Here is a 23,269-nt window from a genome sequence, read left to right as displayed (position 1 = left end):
TGAAAAGAAATAGTTGGTAACGCTTTAGATTACAGCCCGGAAAGTACTGCGTAATTACAACAAATTTACAGCGTAATTTTCAATAATTATAGTGTAACTATACAGTAAGTATGTGTAAGTATAGGGGAACAATATGTAAAGTATTGGGAATAAAGGGGTAACAACCAGGAAAATAACAAATTATTTATACTGTAAATATTTTATAACTAAGGGGAACTTATGACATATAACTAAGGGGTAAATATGACATTATGGGCCGTAAATTAAAGTGGAGCTTGTTACCCTCTTATTTCATGTAGTTACAGGGTAAGTATGACATTATGGGCCGTAAATTAAAGTGGAGCTTGTTACCCTCTTATTTCATGTAGTTACAGGGTAAGTAATTAATAATAAATAAAAAAAAAATAAAAAAAAAACTCAAACAGTCATATCACTTGGAAAACTTTATTTGAAAAACAACTTATTTCAAAACAGATTTAAAGTTGCAACACTTCTTATTTAATTGTTTCTCTTGCTTGGCTTCCTCCTCCTCTTGTTCCTCTTTTTCTTTCTTTCCACTGATGAATATTAAGAGGGAATCCCATTTGCTATTCTGTATTATAAGAAAATACAGTACACCCGGAAATGTGCTCACCATTTACTCATCTTTTACCCTCATGCCATCTGAGATGTATACAACTTTCCTTTTTAAGATGAACACAAAAAGGATTTTAGGAAAAAAAAAAAAAAATCATCTGGGAACGCTTTATAATGCAAGCTCACGTGTTCCTAAAAGTCGAAGCATCAAACAGCACATACAGCAATAACTACAGTAATCCATATGACCCTGTCAGATAAAATAATTTGGAGATCAAGTATTTTGAGAAGATCTTTCAGGTTGAGCGATGTAGCACAGAAAAGCAGGTATACCTGGGTACCAATGACTGGACAGACACATAAAGTGCAGTTCAATCATGGCACACAGTTTATTGTCCAGGGGTACATTATATAATTAGAAAATAAGAAGTGAAACTAACAGTTCAGTGACTGAAGTACATAAAAGGACTATAAGTTCACTTATAACTATGACGTGACGGCTGAATCCTTTTAGGGTGTACAGAGAAAGATCACATGATGTCTGAAGGAGACAGAGCACATGATGTGTCTAGAATCTCACAATGGCCACTTTAAGACAGAATGTCTTACCTATGGAACATCATTGTGCACATAAGATCTGATTATTGTAGACATACACACATATGCATATATCCTTTTTAAAAACTTTGAAGGTTCCATACTTTGTTGTGAACAGGAAAAACATGATTGTGTTTGGATATGGTCTCTGAAGTATTATTTCTTCCAATCTTGGTTCTTCCTCTTGAGAGCACTTAGCTAAGTGAACAATATTTTTGCTGAATGCTGCAACAGCTTCTGCAACTGAACACTGTGTAAAACTCTAGAGGTGGTATATCCATTAATAAAAATTTGGCCCTTAGTGCATACAGGGGTGTGTAAGGAGTTAACACTGTTTGGCTCAATGGGCCATCTATCTTCTGGCTTTGGATAACCCCCACCTCACTATTAGAGGTAGTTCCTTCCTCAGCTTAATCAGTATTTTGCTCCTCCCTGTTATGCAGTAAGGTGAATCCCCATTTGAGATTCTATTCTGAATTGGAGCTTGCCTGCTCTCCTGTAGGACAGTGCTTTATTCTCGAAGCGTGTATCCACTGTGGTTAGTAATCTGTCAGAACTCCTGTCCTCGTTTCGGCGATCACTGTAGCTGGTCCAAGATACTTCGGTTCTCCCACCTTTGTCAGTTTCAGGCTTTTGATCAGCATACTCTGTCCTGGAACAAAGGGGTAAGTAGGCTTTTCTAAGGGGAGAGGAAGACACAGAGGAACATCAGCACATACAAAATTCAGTTTCTCAATGAGGGAAGTTACGTAGTCCTCCTGTATCAGCTCCAGATCACCTAGGGAAGTAATGCCTGCGCGGCCTTTGACCCATGGGGTCAGGAAAGGCCTACCCATTAGTATTTCAAACAGCAATAACTTAGTAGTGGAAGATGGAGTCATTCTTATTTCTGTCAACACCATGGGTAGCAAATCTAGCCATTTCTTTCTGGTATCTATGGAGGCTTTTGTGAGCCTTCTCTTGAGGGTTTTGGTTAAGTTGCTCCACATCAGACAATGACTGACAATGTGGAAGGGTGTGTTGAAATGCCAATCAATTGACAATGCTTTGGCCAAGAGCTGTGTTACCCTAGACGCGAATGGCGTCCCATTATCACTTTCAATAGTGGTAGGTATGCCAAATCGAGGAATAATTTCTTTGGTTAGAATCTTTACCACAGACTTAGCATCCTCTTTCGGACATAGGAATGCTTCTGGCCACTTTGAAAATCTATCCACAATTACCAAAAGATATTTCAAATTACCTATTGGCAGCATGTGGGTGAGGTCAATTTGCACATTATGAAACGGTGCTTGTGGATGCGGCAGTGCGTCATGTTTAACTGGTCTGTGCGGATTTACTTTTGCACATGTAAGACATGCATCTAAAACGAGCTTCGCCATTTTGTATACATCTGCGATACAACATAATTGATTGATTACCTGTACTACTTTTGCACAGCTTATGTGTGACAAGCCTTGGTAGTGCCTGATAAGGATTATTAATCCTAACTTCAGAAGTGCTATTCTTCCCTTTTCATCTCTCAAGATCCCATCTTTATCTGAGGCACATCCATGTTTTCCCCAATGCTCCAAGTCAGCCTATGTTGGTTGACTCTGCAGGATCTTAATGTCAATGTTAGGTATATTAGTTATATGTGTAGTCATAGTTACCTGACTCTGATTACACAACAAATTTCGATTTAATTTGGGCCTTTGCTGCTTCCTTAGCGGCTTCATCTGCGTTTCTGTTTCTGCATCTTATTCATCATCCCCTGGTGCTTGACCTTTTAACCTGTACTATGGCCACTTCGGAAGGTAACTGTACTGCCTTAGTCAATTGTCCTATTAGGTTAGAGTGTGCTATGGGTTTGCCATCTGCTGTTTTAAAGTCTCTAGCTTCCCATGTTTTAGCAAAATGATGCACCACCCCCCATGCATACTTTGAATCAGTGTGAATAGTTACACGTTTTCCTGCCATCAGTTCAGATGCTCGAGTTAACGCTACTAATTCAGCAGCTTGGACTGAATTATAATCCAAGGCAAAAGCCTCTATTACCTCCCCAGTGTCTGACACCACAGCATAGCCACAAAGGTAGACGCCATCAGAAGGTTTTGAACATGACCCATCTATATAAATATTCTCCCCCCATCCAGGGGCGTATCCAAAAGATCGGCCCTGGAAGAACATGAGGAAGGCAATTCAATGATACAGTCATGATCTGTCGCATTATCTACCATGCCAGCCATACCTAGAACGCCTAATAGCGCAGGGTTGATGGATCCTGTTTGCTTAATAGTGAGGTTTTTGGTAGCCAGCAGGATTGCCTCATAGCCTGAGCGTTGTTGCATTGTCATATGCTGTGTTTGCATATTGTGTAGGATAGCTCCTACCTGATGAGAGGTATAAAGAATCAGTGGATGCGATAAAACCATTCTTTCTGCCATCTGTACAACCAGAGCAGCCGCAGCTACAGCACGAAGACATGCTGGCATACCTGAAGCTGTATTATCTAGTTTCTTAGATAGGTATGCTAATGGTCTATACATGGAGCCATGCTGTTGCAACAGGACGCCAAGAGCCACCCCTTCCGCCTCACGGACATGCAAATGGAAATCTCAGAAATAGTCGGGAAGGCCCAACGCGAGTGCCGTAGTGATGGCTTGTTTCAAGGCAGTGAAATGTAGCTCTGCCTCATCAGTCCAGTTTAAAAGAGTACTTGGGGGAGCTTTGTGGTCAATCAGGTTTTGTAGATGCCTATCATGTATGGCACAATCAGGTATCCATGATCTATAATAGTTCACTAACCCCAGAAAGCTTTGAAGCTGCTGTACAGTTCGAGGGGACTTCATTTTTCTGTTCATCTGGACCCTATCATATGAGATCGCTCTCAAACCTGGCAATATTATGTGTCCCACGTATGTCACTTTAGACTGGACCCACTGAAGCTTGTCTCTCGAGGCCTTCAATCCAGCTTGGGCGAGCACATTGGAGACGATGATGGAGGCCTTTTCACAGTCCTCTTTTGTCTCCCCAGAAACCAGGATGTCATCTGCGTATTGAAGCACACAAACTGTAGAAGGCAAATCAGTCATTTTAGCCAATGTTCTTTGCACTGCTGCCGAGAAAACGGCGGGTGAATCAATGGAGCCCTGAGCAAGGCATGTCCACGACATCTGTTTACCCTGAAACGTAAAAGCTAAAATGGGCTGAGTATCTGGATGTACAGGTACAGAGAAGAATGCTGCGCAAAGATCAATAACCGTGAAATATTTGTGCATACACGGGATAGAGTTAACAGTTGGAACGTCAGGGACGATCGGTGCCAACATTGTTATCAACTGATTTATAACCCTTAAGTCCTGGGTCAAGGGCCATGTTTTTTCATCAGCCTTGACCACTGGATTCACAGGCGTGTTGTACGGCGAATGTATTGGTACGAGGACACCCTGCTGGACAAAATTATCAATTAATGGTTTGATACCAAGTTCCTTATCTTTAGACAAAGGATATTGTTTAATATAGAGTGTTTTGTTATTCTTCAATTTAGCTTTATAAGGTTCCATGTCTATGAAACCTGTGTTGTCCTTGTATTGTGACCACAATGATGGGTTAATCATGTGATGTACCATCTGAGGTGTGTCAGGCTGTGGTGAGACAGGCTGTGGTTCACTGGGCTTCTCCCATGTAGGCAAAGGATTCACTGAGACCTGCAAACTGGACTGGAAGGAAAACACAACTTGTTTATCAGTAAATTTAATATCCATGTTCAACTTATGCAGATCATACCCCAATCAATTAATTAGAGTTCCTGTTATAATTGTAAATTTATGAAAAAAAAATGGTTTAAATCCAGGAGCTCTTACTTCTACAAGAGGTGTTACGGGACATGCAATGTCAGTTCCTGATATACCCACAGAGTTAACTACTTGATTAGACATTGGACCGTCATAATGTGCGGAGGTCATTGATGTCACATCTGCTCCAGAATCCAAAAGGAACGTTTGTGGCTGACCATGCCCCATCAATGTAATATAAGGTAAATCCTCACTATGATTTGAAAATGTTAGGGTCATCATTGATAAGTCGGAACTGACTCAGACTGGGGAACTCTGGCTCCCCTGTTGTTGGTTATTATGTTCTGTAGTGGGATACGTGGCTACTGGTGGTTTATTTCTCTGTTGCTGTGGCTTCACCCATTGCTTCCTCCTTTGGTGACCTTTTAATTTCCTACAATCACGGCGTATATGACCTTCTCGCCTACAGTAATAGCAGACTACTGCTGAGTTTCTTTGCTGGGTCAAGGGTGGTTTTACTTCTGCTTTTTGGTCATGCACTTTCCCTTGAGGTGTCTGTTTTGCACCAATGCGTTTGACTAAGAAAGCTCTCAGTTCCTTAAAAAAGGTATTATGGTTTTCAGGCTCTTCCCAGTAATAAACATGGGGCGAGGCAGCTGTACCTGAGCCTGTTGGTTTATCATTTTCACGTTTCAACGTTGGACATTCATTGATTAACAATGTCTCAGTGACATCTCCTTCCAACGTTCTCAACAGAACCGCTCTGTAATCTGCCCATGTAAGGTGAGGATATTTTGTATGCGTTTGCAGAACAGTCACAAATTTACCAGGGTTCTGAGGAGAAGGCAGGCTTTTACATATTGACTCTATGTCAGACATTTTTAGTGGTTTCACAGATATCGCATTTCCAGCTCTTAGCCACACCATTGCATTCAGGCTTGATGCCTCAGTTTTTTATTTATTAATTTACTTTTTTTTATAACTTTCGAAATATTTTGCAATGTTTTAGATTTCGTCACAGACTACACAGGTGGTTTTATGATTATTTCTAAACACGAATTCAACTGGCATTTCATTAGGTAGTGGTCTAGAGGCCGAACCCCCCATCTTCCACTTCAGTGTTAGTAATTGATTTCAGTGTTAGTAGCGTACGCAAATTTTTCTGTACTCAATTGCCCAACCTCAATTGCCGTACATGCATCGTATTGTGACGTGGGTGATGGTCCTATGTTAGGCTCACACAAGACTTTTCGTCCTGATCGCCTCTATGTCACCTTCTTTTTTGGGTGTTTTCAGCTAATTTTGGGCTCTCGCCAAATTAGTCCGGCTCCCGCCAAACTGAATTCGGGTCGCCCCTAGAACACCTTTTTTTTTTATGTCACAATATATCAACATGCAATAACAATTTAAATCATTTTCATCAATATCAAATATTAAAACTTTTTTTTTTTTTTCTCCGCAAATTAGTATACGCTGCCGTGATCCGAAGTACAGTGTGATCAGTACTGCACTTCCAACCACCCCAGTTAATAGCTTAATCAAAGCTACTGTTGCCAGCCGTAGTGTCACAACAATGGAACTGACATTCCCCTAACATCTGGTGATTAAAACCAATCCTCACGTTAATAGTTTATTAAAACTACTGTTGCCAGCCGAAGTGTAACAACAATGGAAAATAAATTCCACTAACAATTGGTGATTCAACCCAATCACTCTTATGCTAATAGTTAATTAAAACTACTGTTGCCAGCCGTAGTGTAACAACAATGGATATATTCCACTAGCTACTAGTGATTACAAAAAAACCTCTCGTATTTCCACGAGATGTTATAATAGGATCCTACAGGGGTAAGTGCATACTTCATTTAAGAAATATCCAAAAAACACTTACCCCCTTTTCCGTAGGTCCTCCGATCCCCGGCACGCTTTTCTCTTTTCCCAGTTCACAGGGAGAATCCCCCCCGTATCCCGGACGAGCCCCCAGACTGTCAGATAAAATAATTTGGAGATCAAGTATTTTGAGAAGATCTTTCAGGTTGAGCGATGTAGCACAGAAAAGCAGGTATACCTGGGTACCAATGACTAGACAGACACATAAAGTGCAGTTCAATCATGGCACACAGTTTATTGTCCAGGGGTACATTATATAATTAGAAAATAAGAAGTGAAACTAACAGTTCAGTGACTGAAGTACATAAAAGGACTATAAGTTCACTTATAACTATGACGTGACGGCTGAATCCTTTTAGGGTGTACAGAGAAAGATCACATGATGTCTGAAGGAGACAGAGCACATGATGTGTCTAGAATCTCACAGACCCTAATGGATGAATCGATGTCTTCTGAAGTGAAACGATAAGTATTTGTAAGAAAAATACCAAATATTTGAATATTTTTAAAACTTTCGACCAACTGTCTCCTGCATGCGAGGGTTGAGAGTTCATGCTTGACGTAACTTGAAGCGTGATGTAAGCGTGCCGAGAAACTCACGCAGATGTTGGATGCCATCAGTTTTTTATTTTTTTATTTTATTTTTTTAGTAATGCTCACAACAAAATACACAGAATAACAGATAATGAGAATGAGAAACAAACAAGACAGAATAACAGAGACGGCAGTTCTCGCGCGAGTTTCACATGAATCTCCCGCGAGAACATCATGAAAGCTTCACGTTGCTCATTAATATGCTTCGTCAAGCGCAAAGTCGACTCTCATGCAGGCGCTGGTGACAGTTGGTCGGAAGCGAAAAGATGAATAGCCTAAACCATGAGAAAATTTCGGGGTGTACTGTATTTTCTTATAATACAGAACAGCAATGGGATTCCTTCTTAAGATTCATCTGCTGAGAAACAAGAGCAGGAGGAAGCCAAGCGAGAAACAACAACAATCAAAAAACGGACAAAACTTGTTACTTTCTGTCAGGAATGAAATGAAAAAGTGAATAAGTGTTGTAGACCTGTTTTTAATAAAGTTGTTTTTCAAATAAAGGTTTCAGAGTCAGTGATATCAGATTGTTTGCATTTTATTAATTACTTACCCTGTAACTACATGAAATAAGAGGGTAACAAGCTCCACTTTAATTTACGGCCCGTAATGTCATATTTACCCTGTAACTACATGAAATAAGAGGGTAACAAGCTCCACTTTAATTTACGGCCCGTAATGTCATATTTACCCCTTAGTTATATGTCATAAGTTCCCCTTAGTTATAAAATATTTACAGTATAAATAATTTGTTATTTTCCTGGTTGTTACCCCTTTATTCCCAATACTTTACATATTGTTCCCCTATACTTACACATACTTACTGTATAGTTACAGTATAATTATTGAAAGTTATGCTGTAAATTCGTTGTAATTACGCAGTACTTTCCGGGCTGTAATCTAAAGCGTTACCAAATAGTTTTTTGAAGAAATAGCCCAAAAAATGTCCGCATAAGGTGTATGTAGAAGTGCTAAAGAGTGCAGAATTAAATTGAAGGCACTGAAGACTGAGTATAAAAAAATGATCGATCATAACCATTCTGGGAGGGAGAAGAAAACATTCAGGTGTTTTGAGGATATGGACAGGATTCTGCGGGACAAGCCTAGTAGCTGCCCAGCATTTGTGTTTGATTCATCCGTCGAGATTGGCGTTACCGGCGAAGACGGTTCCTCACCTGAGAGTGATATGGAAAGTGCTAATTGTAAGTTTGTGTTATTTGCTTTGCTAATATGATACCGTTACCAAAACTTTTTCTGTTCTTATTTATCTCACTACTTTGCTCTTGAAGGGTCGACTGTGGAGGAGTGCACGCAACTAGTTGCTCAGGTAAGATGCAGTTGTTTCACAGGCTTAATTCTTAGCTTGCTTGGTATAGTGACAGGTGCTTTATAACTGTAAGGCGAGAACGAGTTTGACTTTCATAACAAGTGTGTGTGTGTATGTGTGTATCTTGTTTCAGGAGAAGAGAGTAGCTGCAGTGCCAGTAATTCAAGTGAAACACAAACAGGTAAAACAGTCTGGTAATAAACTTGCACATTTGTGAAAACAGACACACATTGCATATGGTAGCTAGGTAAGTTTGCATGTAAAACAGCTACAGTAGTCTTCACTATTTTTTTTCCTGAGAGCCACACTGATGGGACAAAGTCAAAAGGAGAGCCACTTTTACCGCAAAGTATCAAAAGTTACATACAGTCATAAATAGCATGTCTGCTGATCAGTCTGTCATCCATTAACATATAATATGCAATGCAATTTATACAAGGGGTGAATCATTTCTTATTTACCAGTCAAATTTGTAACTGAGACAAGATGTGATACAATATGATATATTTATGGTCAGCAGGATGTGACAGACCATGTATCGTTGACTTGTGAGTCCTGTGTAGGTGATGTCATGATGCGCAAGCACATGAAGTAAAGTGGAAGATGAACCAAGCATATAACAAGATGATTTCCTGTAATGACAAAAAAATCTGAATTACCTTAATGCTGTGATGAGAGATCGGGCTCCCACTCAGTGTTAAGAGCTGGAAAGACCACCAAAACTGGCAACTCCACGGTGAGTGTCATGGACGTAAAGGCAGAGGAAGTTTAAATATTTCCATCTTGTAATGCCTGCTGTTTTGTGTAAATATAAATTATTTGTATTGGAGCAGACAATTTGACAAAAAGAAAAAATGTCCACATCCACAAATTTATGGAATCATGCATATATTTTTCTTTATAGCAAATAAACAACAGATATGACACAACATTCTTATGGAATCTTCATGAAACATCTCAAACAAATCCACTTAATTTTTTTTATTATTAATTGCATGTATTTTTCCAGAGCAAGTAGGAGGAAAAAATGTATGGAATCACACACACACATAAACCAAACTACCTATCAAAAGTTTGGAAACTTTCAGATTTGTTTTTAAAGAAGTCTCTTGTGCTCATTCTTCTGCTTTGATCAAAAATACAGCAAAAACAGTCATTTTGAGAAATATTATTACAATTTAAAATAGCTGTTTTCCATGAATACATATTGTAAATTGTAATTTATTCCTGTGATGCAAAGCTGAATTTTCACATGATCCTTCAGAAATCATTCCAATATGCTGATTTGATGCTAAGAAACATTTTTTTATTATTATTATCAATGTTGAACATTTGTGCTGCTTAATATTTTTTGTACACTACTGTTGAAAAGTTTGGGGTCAGCAACACTTTTAATTCGAATATTCAGCAAGGATGGATTAAATTGATCAAAACCTTTTTTCTTTTTAATTTTTTTAACTTTTTTTTAAACTTTGTTTTCATCAAACAATCAAGAAAAATATATCACGGTTTACTTTACTAAAAAATATTAAAACCCTATGAAGTGAGATAAAGAGACAGAAAACATTCCCCAAGTCAGTTCATTCTTTTGTATTTATTCTGTTAAAACAGTGTAATTGCAACATTTACAAGTATATAACTGCTATTTTTACTTCTTTATGAGAGCATGTACAGCACAATAATCCTCTTCATCAAAGAACCTTGAGAATTACTGTTCAAACAATCTTTAGGAAGAAAGATATAGGGAGAAGGTGAAAGGAATAAATGAGAACGTGAGAGAAATGGACAATAAAAGGAAGTTGAGTGAACTTCTGAATCCACTCGAGTTGAATTCAACAAATCCAGGTGGGTTGCTGCCCATGTAAGACTTGATCCAATCCTGGTACCGAGAAACTCTGGCGAACACACTGGGATATTTGGGATCATCACATCGTTTTGCACCAAAACTCACAATGCCGGACTGAATCCACCGGGAGTCATTCCTACGGACCAATGGACCTCCAGAGTCTCCCTGTATTGACAATCATTCAGCATTAATATCTCTGACAACATACTGTGAACAACTGTTACAGACATAAGAATGCTATAGTTTATCCCAATTGTAAAAGTATGCCGGCCATGTGTCTTTTTAAATAATTTACAGTGGAAGCGCTAAGTGTTTTTCTCGTCACAGAGAGTTAAAAAATGTTTTTTAACTTTGGGCAAAACCAAGTGTGCCGCACATGTCTTGAAAAGTGAAGCCAAAACATTTTGATTGCTCCCTGGTTGCTGGCTGCTGTATAGGTCCCTGTCCTCTCCAGGTAAATGTATGGGATGTGAGCCAAACAAAAAAATCTAATTGCACTTCGAATAAATATTTTTCCCAAAGATAGTTTCTGTTATTTTAGGTAGTTCTTATCATGATGACATATGTTCAAATGTACGTTTTTCAAATAAGTTTGGTTTTATTTAGTTATTTGATGGTGTCAGGGTGTCATGATTTTGCGCTTGTGATTGAGTGTCCGGTAGTGTTGGGGGGACCTTGATACCGCAGCTCCACCTCACGATTAATTCTGCGCAGACTCTGGCTCCAAATGATGTCATCAGCACAAGATGACAGCGGCCATTTCTGAGACATTTTGGATTTTTTTTTATTTTACAGTTGAAGGAAGTGGAGATGCGTAGTCCTTTTTTTTTTTTTTTTACAGTCTATGTGTAAAACAGCACTCATCACTGTCACTTTTTACTTAGCCGTCCAATCACAGTGGAAGATGGGTGAGATAAATACCATACTGGCCAACCGCCGCGTGAATAATAATGGAGAAGTTAATATTGCTGTAATTGTTGATGAAACAAATGATCTGCAAAATCAGATACTAGTACATTACTTCCATGGCCTCTGCCTCTAAAATGCTCTCAAGAACATCCAGCTGAGAGTTTTCAGAAGACTAGCAATGCTTTGGTGGACACATAACCTGTATGTTTCAATTGTCCTTTTGGTGGTACATCTCTTTTTTTATTTTATTCATTTATTTTCAGCAGCACAGTATGCAAGGATTATTAGCGAATTCTAATCGGAAATGAGCATCCTTATGCACTTGAAGTGTGCATTCTAGAAGAAGCATTTTTTTTTGCAAATAAATATACATTTTTAAGGGCTAGTTCATCCAAAAATGAAATTTCTCTTTTAATTTACTCACCCTCATACCATCCAAGATTTAAGTGACTTGTTTTCTTCAGTAGAACAGTAAATAAAATTTTTATCTGAAACTGTGGTCTTTGAGGATTCATAAAATGTAAATCCACAGCTACCATCATTTTGAGAGTCAAAAAAGCATATACAGGCATCATAAAGTTAAAGGATTAGTTCACTTTCAAATTAAAATTTCCTGATAATTTACTCGCCCCCATGTCATCCAAGATGTTCATGTCTTTCTTTCTTCAGTCAAAAAGAAATGAAGGTTTTTGATGAAAACATTCCAGGATTTTTCTCCATATAGTGGACTTCAATGGCCTCCAAATGGTTGAAGGTCAAAATTACAGTTTCAGTGCAGCTTCAAAGTGTTCAAAGAAGAAGAGAGCTAGTTCAAGATGAGCATTTATGGTTAAAACATACATAATTTTAAATTTTTTTTAGAAATTGAGTGATGGTTTCTCTAGATAAGACCTTTCTTCCTCGTCTGGGATCGTGTAGAACGCTTTGAAGCTGCAATGAAACTGTAATATTGACCTTCAACCGTTTGGAGGCCATTGAAGTCCACTATGTGGAGAAAAATCCTGGAATGTTTTCATCAAAAACCTTCATTTCTTTTCGACTGAAGAAAGAAAGACATGAACATCTTGGATGACATGGGGGTGAGTAAATTTTCAGGAAATTTTAATTTGAAAGTGAACTAATCCTTTAATACCTGTGGCTCCTGACGATACATTGAGGTCTGCACGTCCTGATATTGCTGAGTTAGATGCGTTCCTGGGTCAACATATTTTGTTGATCCTGGAACAACATTCTAGTCTGAAAATTTAATCTTAACCCTATTCCTACCCCTAAACCTAACCCCACCCATAAGTTATCCCAAAAATCAGAGGGAAATGATAGATGAATAACAAAAGCCTAAACTTGACATAATCTGTAAACTTGTCCCTCAAATCTGATTGGTTGATTTGAATGTTGTTCCAGGATCCACAAAAATGTTGACCCAGGAACATGCTGAACTCAGCAATATCAGGTTATGCTTGAGGGCTTATGAAGTGAAACAATCAATCTGTGTGAGAAACTGAACATTATTTACAACATTATTAAATTAACATTAATAATAACACACAGCCACAGGCAAACGGAGAAGTCAGATTCTTTTCCACTAACTGGTTCTTTCTGACAGTTCATTCCAACAAACTGGTTTAAATAACCAATTGTTAAAGCTCCCAATAATTATGTGAAACATGGATATTTTACACGTCTAAAGCTTATAAAGTGAATAAACTAATCTAATTAACTCACCTTTTACATGAGAACCATGAGAAACCATTATCAGTGTACTGTTGACTCAAGAACTACTGCCATCGGATCACTGTTATATTTCCAATATGTTTTATTTGTTATATTTTATGCTTTTCAGAACGTACATTTACAGGGTTTAATTTGGATTTGTCTGTGCATGTTTTTTTACTCTTATAGATGGAGTTCCCATTGACAGACAGACTGCAACAGTTGGAGTTAAAAATCATCATTTGTGTTATACCAAACAAACAAAGTCACCTACATTTTGGATGCCCTGGGGGTAAGCAGATAAACATCAAATTTTCATTTTTTGTGTGTGAACTATCCCTTTAATGATTGATGTCTTACCTGACATGAACTTTTCCCTTCCACGTTTAAAAATCCAGCACAAATCATATTGCTTGTGATGCCCCCTCCATAAGCATTATTACAGTCACTGTTATTCACAATTGGCAACATCACCTGCTGCAGTATGTTAGCAGCCTGGCCTGTGACACAGATCAGAGGTCAAATTTTACGGCTTTTAAAAAACACTTCTAGGTAAGCTGTTGAGGTTTACAGTATTGGTTATATTCAGTTATTTGGCAAGCAAATATTCACTCACCTTCAGACTGTAACGTTCCCCATCCAGTCACCCAGCTCTCTGCACCTCCAGCAAATACACTACCAGCAGCTGATAGACAGACTGGCTTAATGTAATCAGAGAAATTCAAAGAAGTGGAGAGCTGGACCAGTGCTATGTCATTGTCGAACTTAGGAGTGTCATAGTTAGGATGGTTGATAATTCGACTCGCTGTCCTGTATGTCTCATTAGGGTTTGAGCCCGATTGTCTCCAACGCCCGAAGTACATCACTATGTCAGACATAGCGTAACTGTAAACAGAGAATGGCTCTTTTAATCCCACTTTTGTCAATCTACAATTGTATCTTAAGCTTTAAGATTTCAACGTACTTCTTGAAGCAGTGAGCTGCAGATAAAACCCAGTCTTTATTGATTAGACTCCCACCACAGAAATGGCCATAGGGGCCGTGAATGCTGACTTGCCACGGCCAAGACCCTGCCGTTGCATCCTCCCCTCCAACAATCTTTGTGTTGAGGGGGGCCCGGCCACATACTAATGAGAGAAAAGATGATATCAAAAATTCCTTGTTAAAATGCCTCACATATAAAAGAAACATTCTGCATGGAAAAGAGCTTTATGGTCATTATGACAACTTACCATCTAACTGGCAGAGGGAACCTGTGTGGGTAGACAAATACAAAGTAATTAGACAGTCATTTGGACAGAGCTGATAAACTGTTACGAACACTTTTAAACTCTCACATCAGTGCAGGCGCGTACCATTGGCATGAAAACAAGATAAAACCTTCACCTGAAGAATGCTATATATGGATTTTAGCCAAAATCCCTGTAATATGATTTCATAGTCATAGACATGAATAAAGTAACTAACCTCATTTAAATTCAGTTGCTTGTCAGTTTTTAAACTTTGAATAAATAAATAAATAAATAAATGCTATTGCATCTAATTTTGTCATTTTATAGATTTTACCTGCTATGTTGAGAAGTATGGTTCCAGCAATACTCAAAGCTGTGTTAAACTTCATATCGCCTGTGATCTGACAGCTGTTTCCTCAACTGACAGGTTTCTAATGAGAAGTAAAGCAAGTACTGCCATATTTATCAAAAGCTCTCTGTCACCACCCCTTTTCTGAAAAAAAAAAAAAAAAAAGCTAACGTCAATTTTGTCCCCTTGGCAAGTTTAATAACTGACCAAAAATTGAACAAGCAGTTTATAGCTAGATTATATTGCAACACTTTTTGACTCTTTGCAACATAGCTTGCAGAAAACATGTACAACACAGAAAAAAATAATCTCCAATCTATTCTTCATAATTTAATTCATACATGTATAATGAAATACATTCATACCCAAATACACTCTTTTATTTACTGGTGTGATAGTAGTCCCTTCCAAATCTAACATTTGCAGACATGTACATTTAGTCCAGAATCCATCTCTGTATAGATGGTGGGTTACATATATAAAAAACGTCTGTGAATGTTAGATGTGGTCGGGATTGTTCTAACTTTTTTTTCCTTGGTATCTCTGTTCATGCATTTCTGTATTCACTACTATTAAGTGTCTGTGAATGTTAGATTTTGTTGGGTCTGTGTGTTTTTTTGTGTTTGTTTGTTTGTTTGTTTTATTACAATAAAAAAATTGAAGTAGCCAAAAATGTAAATATCTTGCTTATTGCTTGAAGTAGTGAAATTGTTGAAAATTCACCTGTGTTACTTAATTGTGATACTGTGATAAAAGAAAACTGGTTTATATGATATCTATCTTTAAAAGTCGTGAGTTCAATATTTTATCAAATCTATTCAGACATATGATGGGGACATAAAAATGTACTGTACTGAGGCAATAATTTAAATGCCAGCCAGGGGTTCACAATTCCAGTTCTTCTTCTTTTTGTGTTAACAGGTTTCTGGTACCTGGGGTGTGCAGAGCCATCTAAGAAGTGACACTGAACATGACTGTGTGTAATTGTAACCCTTTGAGAACATTAGAAGAATTTACTCTCACACAACAGGTAAAACCAGACTACTTTATGTAATAATAGCAGTTTCCAGTAAGTCACATTGTATTGGGAACTATGCCTTCTAGCTTAGGGTTGCCACCCGTCCCGTATTTACAGGCAAAATGACGCGTCCCGTATCAAATCAATACGGGACGCGATTTGTCCCGTATAGACCTCTTTGGAGCAGACGTCACAATTACGTCATTTGCAGCTGCGCGCGCATAGTGGTTGCAGAAAAATAGCGGTAGCAATTGGAGGAAAATGTGCAAAATCCACAGAATAAGAGAAAAACGTTTTGTTGTGCCTCTGGATGTTGGAATCGGAATGCAAAAAAATATAGTCTTCATTTTTAAAGAAAACCATCGTTGAAAACATCCTTTGAAGCTAAACGGAGACGTTTCACGGACTGATGACACCTCCAAGGATTAGTCTACTATTAAGCAGGAATTTGAAGTAAACAGTAAGTCTACATAATATTCACATATGCAGTTCAGAGGACATACATACATAGCAGTTACAGCATGAAATAATATTTAAACCTATAACATTTTACATAGATATAACTTTTAAACATAGTCTATAAAATTTTTATTTCACAATTCTGACTTTTTTTCTTGCATTTGCGTGTTTATGACTCCCAGTTCGGCCATTATAACTCGCAATTGTGAGTTTATTTTACAATTCTGAGCGGAAAAAAGTCAGAATTGCGGGATAAATTGCAATTCAGAAAAGACAGGATAACGAGTAGGCTATATATCACAATTCTGTTTTTCTTTGTAAGAAATGTGAGATATAAACTCAGGTTTGCGAGAAATAAAAGTCAGAATTGTGAGACATAAACTCGAAATTAACTTTTTTTTATTCTTTTATTTCGTGGCTTCCATAGACTGCTACTGCTCAACTGTCATTTTCTGCAACCAGGTAGGCTCCGCCCATAAAAAACGTCATCGCTGTTTGCAAACACCAAATTGGTCTATTTTACATAGGTCCACATTATGCAGCATCCCATGCAAATCACCCCACCCGCATTGTGTGAAGACTAGTGATGGGAAGTTCGGATCATTTTACTGACTCGGACTTTTGAGTCTCGTTCAACAAAATGAACGAATCTTTTTTCGAGTCATTTCGTTCATTTTAGCAAAATGTAATTAAAATGTTACGTGTTACTTCCCCAACACATCTACTACTTATGCAAACGTTGATCCCACTACAAACAATACAAAACTACAATGCTATAAGATTCAGAAATGATTAATTCATTACCTGGGTCTTCAGTTTATGACAAGCTGATTAAGCTCACCTCACCTCTTGTCTGACAAGTCTTCGGTTTAAGTCATTCCTTAATGACGTGACAGGCAGTCCCATGCTAAACCAATGCATTCTGAGCCGGAAAGAGAATTGATTAGTTCTCTTCATGAGTCTTTCGGGTTTTGAGTCGTTCCTTAATCACGTAACAGACCCATACGCTATTTCTGACATTTCTGTCACTGTTTTTGTTACTGTTTCTTGAGGATCTGTGGTGTGTTATTATAAATAAATAAAGCCCTGTTATAAATAAAATATTGATTAATTTATCTTTTTGACTGTCTATCTGTAAATAAACACTAGGCTATATAATAATATAATAATCCAAGCCTACAATACAAAGTATTTATAGCCTAATTTGTTCATTTTTACTCCAATTTTGAGTTTGCTGTTATAATAATTGCTTTTCCTAGGCAGACTTGACATATTGGTCTAATATATGTATAAGAAGATTGCTCAAAAAGGACATATAATGACATAAATTAAAAGCAAATAACATTTTGAATTTGAATTATTAATGTTAGTTTAAAACATCAAGGTTATGATAACTTCAGCTTTAACAGTTGTAACACAAACTCAAACAAAACTGGAGAGTTAACGTTATTTACTAATAAATATAATGTGCTTGGGTCACACAGCATAGTGTATGGGTCTGTCACATGATTAAGGAACGACTCAAAAACCCGAAAGACTCATGAAATGAACTAATCAATTGAATCATCAGGTGAACTACTTCTAGCAGTACAGAACCTGTAGAATATTGCACATGCGCGACTGAACGAATCACCCCCCGAGACGACTCGTTCTTCCCGAGTCACATTAAAGATTCGTTCAAAATGAACGAATCGTTCAAGAACGACACATCACTAGTGAAGACACAACCTGATTCTGCCGCTGATTGGGTAATACTCGCTGCCATCATGGTTTGATTGGTTTGTTTCAGGTTCACGGGCCGTGAATCACGGCCAATCAGAGTCAGAGGAGGGCGGGACGCCGCCTCGCCGGTTCTCTCCTGAGGCAGATAGTGTAATGTTTTTTTTTTTTTTTTTATCACCTCAAGTTTTTGATTAATAACGTTAGGTTTCATATGCTGCCTAAGAAATAATGTTAATAATGTATATTAATCATGTTATGGTAGGATTTGTTTATTAAGGTTAAGTTGTACAGTCAGACACATAAGCATTACTTTAAAGGGATAGTTCACCCAAAAATGAAAATTTGATGTTTATCTGCTTACCCCCAGCGCATCCAAGATGATTTTTAACTCCAACCGTTGCCGTCTGTCAGTCAAATAATGCTAGTGGATGGGAACTTCTACTATAAGAGTAAATAAAACTTGCATAGACAAGTCCAAATTAAACCCTGCGGTTCGTGACGACGCATTGATGTCCTAAGACACGAAACGATCGGTTTGTGCAAGAAACCGAACAGTATTTATATAATTTTTTAACTCTAATACACCACTATGTCCAACTGCGTTCAACACTCGTTAGTAAGGTCTGATCGCGCTCTGACGGCGGCAGTGATGTCTCGCTCATTGAAGTATATGCGCGAGACATCACTGCCGCTGTCAGAGAGCGATCAGACCTTACTAAGCGAATGCTGAACGCAGTTGGACATAGTGGTGTATTAGAGTTAAAAAATTATATAAATACTGTTCGGTTTCTCGCACAAACCGATCGTTTCGTGTCTTAGGACATCAATGTGTCGTCACGAGGTGCAGGGTTTAATTTGGACTTGTCTATGCAAGTTTTATTTACTCTTATAGTAGAAGTTCCTATCCACTGCTATTATTTGACTGACAGACGGCAACGGTTGCAGTTAAAAATCATCATTTGTGTTCTACTGAAGAAACAAAGACACCTACATCTTGGATGCGCTGGGGGTAAGCAGATAAACATCAAATTTTCATTTTTGGGTGAACTATCCCTTTAATAAGAGATAAGAGATATATATTTAATACATATTTAATCAAAATATAGTGCCTATGTGAATAAAATAAACAACTATTTGTTATGCTTAACCAATTTAAATAATTGCATCATTCAATACTATAGAATTAACAATAGACAATATAAAAATGGAATAAATAAATACATATTTAAATACATAATGCAAAATATATTTACTTACCAATAATAAAAATGTTGTTAAGTGTTTTACTTCAATAAGAAATGTTTGTAGATATATCATTTTCAGTTATTTAGGTGTGGTTTCACTGTTTGGATGTTGTTACTGCAAACAATGACAAATATTTTAGCCAAAATCTTTGTTCACAACAAATGACAATTTACAATTTGTTTAATTTATACTTACTAAGTTATGGATCTGTTAATTTAATAAGTTAATAAAATATGGTTCGCATCTCACAAGTTCCTCCAAAAGCTTATTTTTTGTGGTCTCAGTCACACTTTGTTGGCCAATGTTTATTATTGTCATAGCTGTGTATTCAATATGACCACTTACGTTGTGATAGTGAGAGACTGAGTGCATCTGTTCACACTGATTTCAATAGCAGATATCTTATTATAATGTCCAATGGTATCAATCTTAATATTTTTATGAAAATATGTTTTAAGTTATGATATACCACCACTGGCACGCCATCGGGACTGTGGTCATCGTGGCCCCGAGGGGTGTGGCCCCCGCTGCGGCTGGCGTCCCTTATTTTTCTGTATTGAAGGTGGCAACCCTACTTATATGTGCTCGCAGAACAAAAAAATGCGGATTGTCTGATTTACTCATATTATTTATGATGTACTCAGCAAAACTGTGTTTATATTCTAAACTTTTTGTAACTAAAATTTTCAAAAAAGTAACATAATAGAAACCAAGAATCAATCAAAGATACAAACCAGATAGTAACGTTAACACAAGACAAAGAACAGAAGCTAACTGAGAGTATAAAATGCACAGTGTGAGGGACAGGTGAGACCTTAATCAATTAAACAATGAAATTAATGAATAAATAACTATGGAAACCAAGGAAACAGGAACTAAACACACTGGAACTGAACACATAAGCTGCGTCCCAATTCGGAGGCTGTACCCTTCGAAGGCCGCATTTGAAGGCCGATTGCATCACAGCGAAGGCTGTCCCAATTCAAAGGCTCTTACGGCCTACGGCCTTCTTTCCCCAGGTGGCAAAGGATAGAATGAGTGAATCCTTCGCAGCCTAGCCTATCCCAATTCATTGCGTGCTGGTCTTGACAGGATTTTTTTCCTCAAAGAAAACGGCAGGTGATAGTTCTGTGGTGGCCGAGGAATAGGCTACACTTAGAAATGTAGAAAAGGAAACACGTGTTAAAGGATTAGTTCACTTTCAAATAAAATTTTCCTGATAATTTACTCACCCCCATGTCATCCAAGATGTCCATGTTCTTCTTTCTTCAATCAAAAAGAAATTAAGGTTTTTGATGAAAACATTCCACGATTATTCTCCTTATAGTGGACTAGTTTCAGTGCAGCTTCAAAGGGCTTTGAACGATACCAGACAAGGAATAAGGGTATTATCTGGCAAAAAGATTGGTAATTTTCTAAAAAAATTAAAAAATTACATGTTTTAACTATAGACGCTCATCTTTAAGTAACTCTCTTCTTCTTTTTCTCTTTCAGAATTCCAGCAGTGTAGACGCTGCTAAGTGTATTACTGCCCTCTAATGCACTAGCATATTGTATATGACAATTTAGTTCAAACTTTGACCAGTGTCTACACTGCCGGAATTCTAATAAAGAAGAAGAAGAGAGCTAGTTCAAGACGAGCGTCTATGGTTAAAACGTATATTATTTTATTTTTTTTTTTTAGAAAATGATTGTTTTGCAAGATAAAACCTTTATTCCTTGTCTGGTATCGCTTAAAGCCCTTTGAAGCTGCACTGAAACTGTAATTTTGACCTTCAACCATTTGGAGGTCATTGAAGTCCACTATAAGGAGAAAAATCCTGGAATGTTTTCATCAAAAACCTTCATTTCTTTTCAACTGAAGAAAGAAAGACATGAACATCTTGGATGACATGGGGGTGAGTGAATTATCAGGAAATTTTAATTTGAAAGTGAACTAATCCTTTAAGGACTGTTCCAAATGTGCAAAAGCCTATTTTACATAATTATCTTTAAAATACAGTATCCTGAAAAAGAGACGTTTCTTTTATTGCTGAGTTTATACATGATGAATTTGTGTAGTATGAATGTAATCTGTACGTACTACATTCTCATGCATGCTACAACACTACTTGTTGTAATTATCATGTGACCTACCAGAGTCAGTTGTGTTTCTTCACTGCCATTCATAAATCCTCTTCTGTGGCCTCATGGGATAGTAAAGTTTTCATCGTATGCACACTTCAGAATCCTGCCTGTAATAGTTGGTCATCTGAGTACTTTTTGACTACTCCTTTATGAGTATTGTTGATTTGGACATACTTCTTTTTTTTTTTTACATACTGATTCTCTCCTACTTTAAAGTAGGGAAGTATGCAATTTCGGATGCAGCTAACAACTCCTATGATTCACCTCTAGCGGTGAAACTTACATATTGTGCCTTTAATTATAAATTTCACTTAATCTGTCAAATTCAGTAGCCCTAACCTGAATGCTAAAAATATGATGTGATTTTTACTATGAACATAAATGTATGAAATATGTCTTTTTATCTAATTTAAACAGTAATAATGATGAATCCTATAAATCATAATCGCGTCTCATGCACTTTACCCCTGTGAACAGCCACATAAAAACACACCTGCTTCGGATTTCCCTTAAGATGGTGGAATACCCTTTGAAGTACACTTCTCAGTGCACTTACGGCCTAATGGAACCCATCCCTCAACTGAGTGTGTGAGATAAGAGAGACATGTTTAGATATTTAGAGTGGAGAGGTGCCAGGACTGGACTTGGTAACCCCTGGTTCATGCAATGTAAACAATGAGCAAATTATCATGACCACTGACCTTTAAAAAAAAAAAGTGGTCCCACTTTATATTAAGTGGCCTTAACTACTAAATACTTACAACCAAAAATTAAGTACAATGTAATATTGGGTTCATATTGAATTGCAAAACACATTTGCTGCTATTGAGGTGGGATACGGGTAAGGTTAGGGACAGGTTTGGTGGAATGGGTAAGTTTAAGGATGACAAAGACACAGACTGTACCATCTGCGACAGCTGAGGAAATTCAGAGTCTCACCAGCGATCCTGAAAACTTTCTATGTAGGGGCCATAGAAAGTGTATTGACTCAGGGTAGTGTGGTATGGGAACAGTTCCAGTCAAGATTGTAAAGCCCTGCATAGAGTTGTGCGCTTAGCTGAGCGCATCTCAGGGTCTGCCCTTCCCTCTCTGGAGGACATCTATCTCAAACGCTGTAAAAGCAGAGCTGTTAAAATTTTTAAGGACACAAATCACCCTGGCAACTTTCTTTTCATTTTGTTGTCATCTGGAAAGCGCTTCTGTAGCTTGATGGCAAAAACTGAGAGATTTAGGAGTTTTTTTCCCCAGGCCATCAGGCTTCTAAATTCAAACTCACTTTTTTAACTTGTATATGATTGTAATTTATTATCAGTAATATGTTGTCAGTGACACTTGAATTCAGTAATTTTTATAAAATTACATATTTTTCTTCTTTATTGAACTTTATTACTTCTGATGCTGCTATGTATATACCCTGTACAACCTGTTGCACATTCTATTTTTGTACATTCTGCTCATGATAATATTTATTAAGTCTATAGTATACTGTCCTGCATATTTTATTTATTTATATATATTTTTTTGTATAATTTTCTTGTTTGTATTCTTAATATTTGTATTGTCCGTGGAGCGGACCTGTTTTACATTTCACTGCTGGTCATATGTTCTCCATATAACCATGTATGTGACAAATAAAAATCTTGAATCTTGAATCCTTGCCTCCTCGTGATGCAATTAGAGAATTGAGATGTCCTACAAGATGGCTGAGTTTGATCAGTTTTCAGGTCATAGGATGGAGGACGGAGGACGGAGGAATGAGGAAACAAGGAGGGATATTGAGAAGCACCCCAGGGAATGTCTAATCCTCTTCAGGCCTTATAAGTGAATTGGATTGTGTCTAATTTAATAGGCCTTGTGGTGAATGGAGGACACTCAGGTGAGAATCAGTGGTG

General features: G+C 37.5%; 1 protein-coding gene and 1 long non-coding RNA gene across 2 annotated transcripts; both read right to left on the bottom strand.

The window, feature by feature from the left end:
• Nucleotides 1–941: 941 nt before the first annotated feature.
• Nucleotides 942–8,258, bottom strand: LOC125245952. Its single transcript, XR_007179645.1, has 2 exons — nucleotides 6,841–8,258; nucleotides 942–1,852 (listed from the first exon to the last, which is right to left on the bottom strand). It is a non-coding gene; the product is annotated as an uncharacterized LOC125245952 (long non-coding RNA).
• Nucleotides 8,259–10,335: 2,077 nt separating this feature from the next.
• Nucleotides 10,336–14,950, bottom strand: LOC125245870 (trypsin-2-like). Its single transcript, XM_048156679.1, has 6 exons — nucleotides 14,792–14,950; nucleotides 14,458–14,478; nucleotides 14,190–14,352; nucleotides 13,842–14,110; nucleotides 13,586–13,725; nucleotides 10,336–10,771 (listed from the first exon to the last, which is right to left on the bottom strand). Exons 1-6 carry the CDS (start codon nucleotides 14,844–14,846, stop codon nucleotides 10,487–10,489), a joined length of 933 nt encoding a protein of 310 aa, XP_048012636.1. The 5' UTR covers nucleotides 14,847–14,950; the 3' UTR covers nucleotides 10,336–10,486.
• Between the last annotated feature and the right edge of the window lie 8,319 nt (nucleotides 14,951–23,269).

The sequence above is a fragment of the Megalobrama amblycephala genome, linkage group LG14 (assembly GCF_018812025.1).
Source record: "Megalobrama amblycephala isolate DHTTF-2021 linkage group LG14, ASM1881202v1, whole genome shotgun sequence".
NCBI classification, from domain to species: domain Eukaryota; kingdom Metazoa; phylum Chordata; class Actinopteri; order Cypriniformes; family Xenocyprididae; genus Megalobrama; species Megalobrama amblycephala.
The sequence above is the reverse complement of the archived record's forward strand: the minus strand, read 5'-3'. Positions and strand labels throughout refer to the sequence as shown.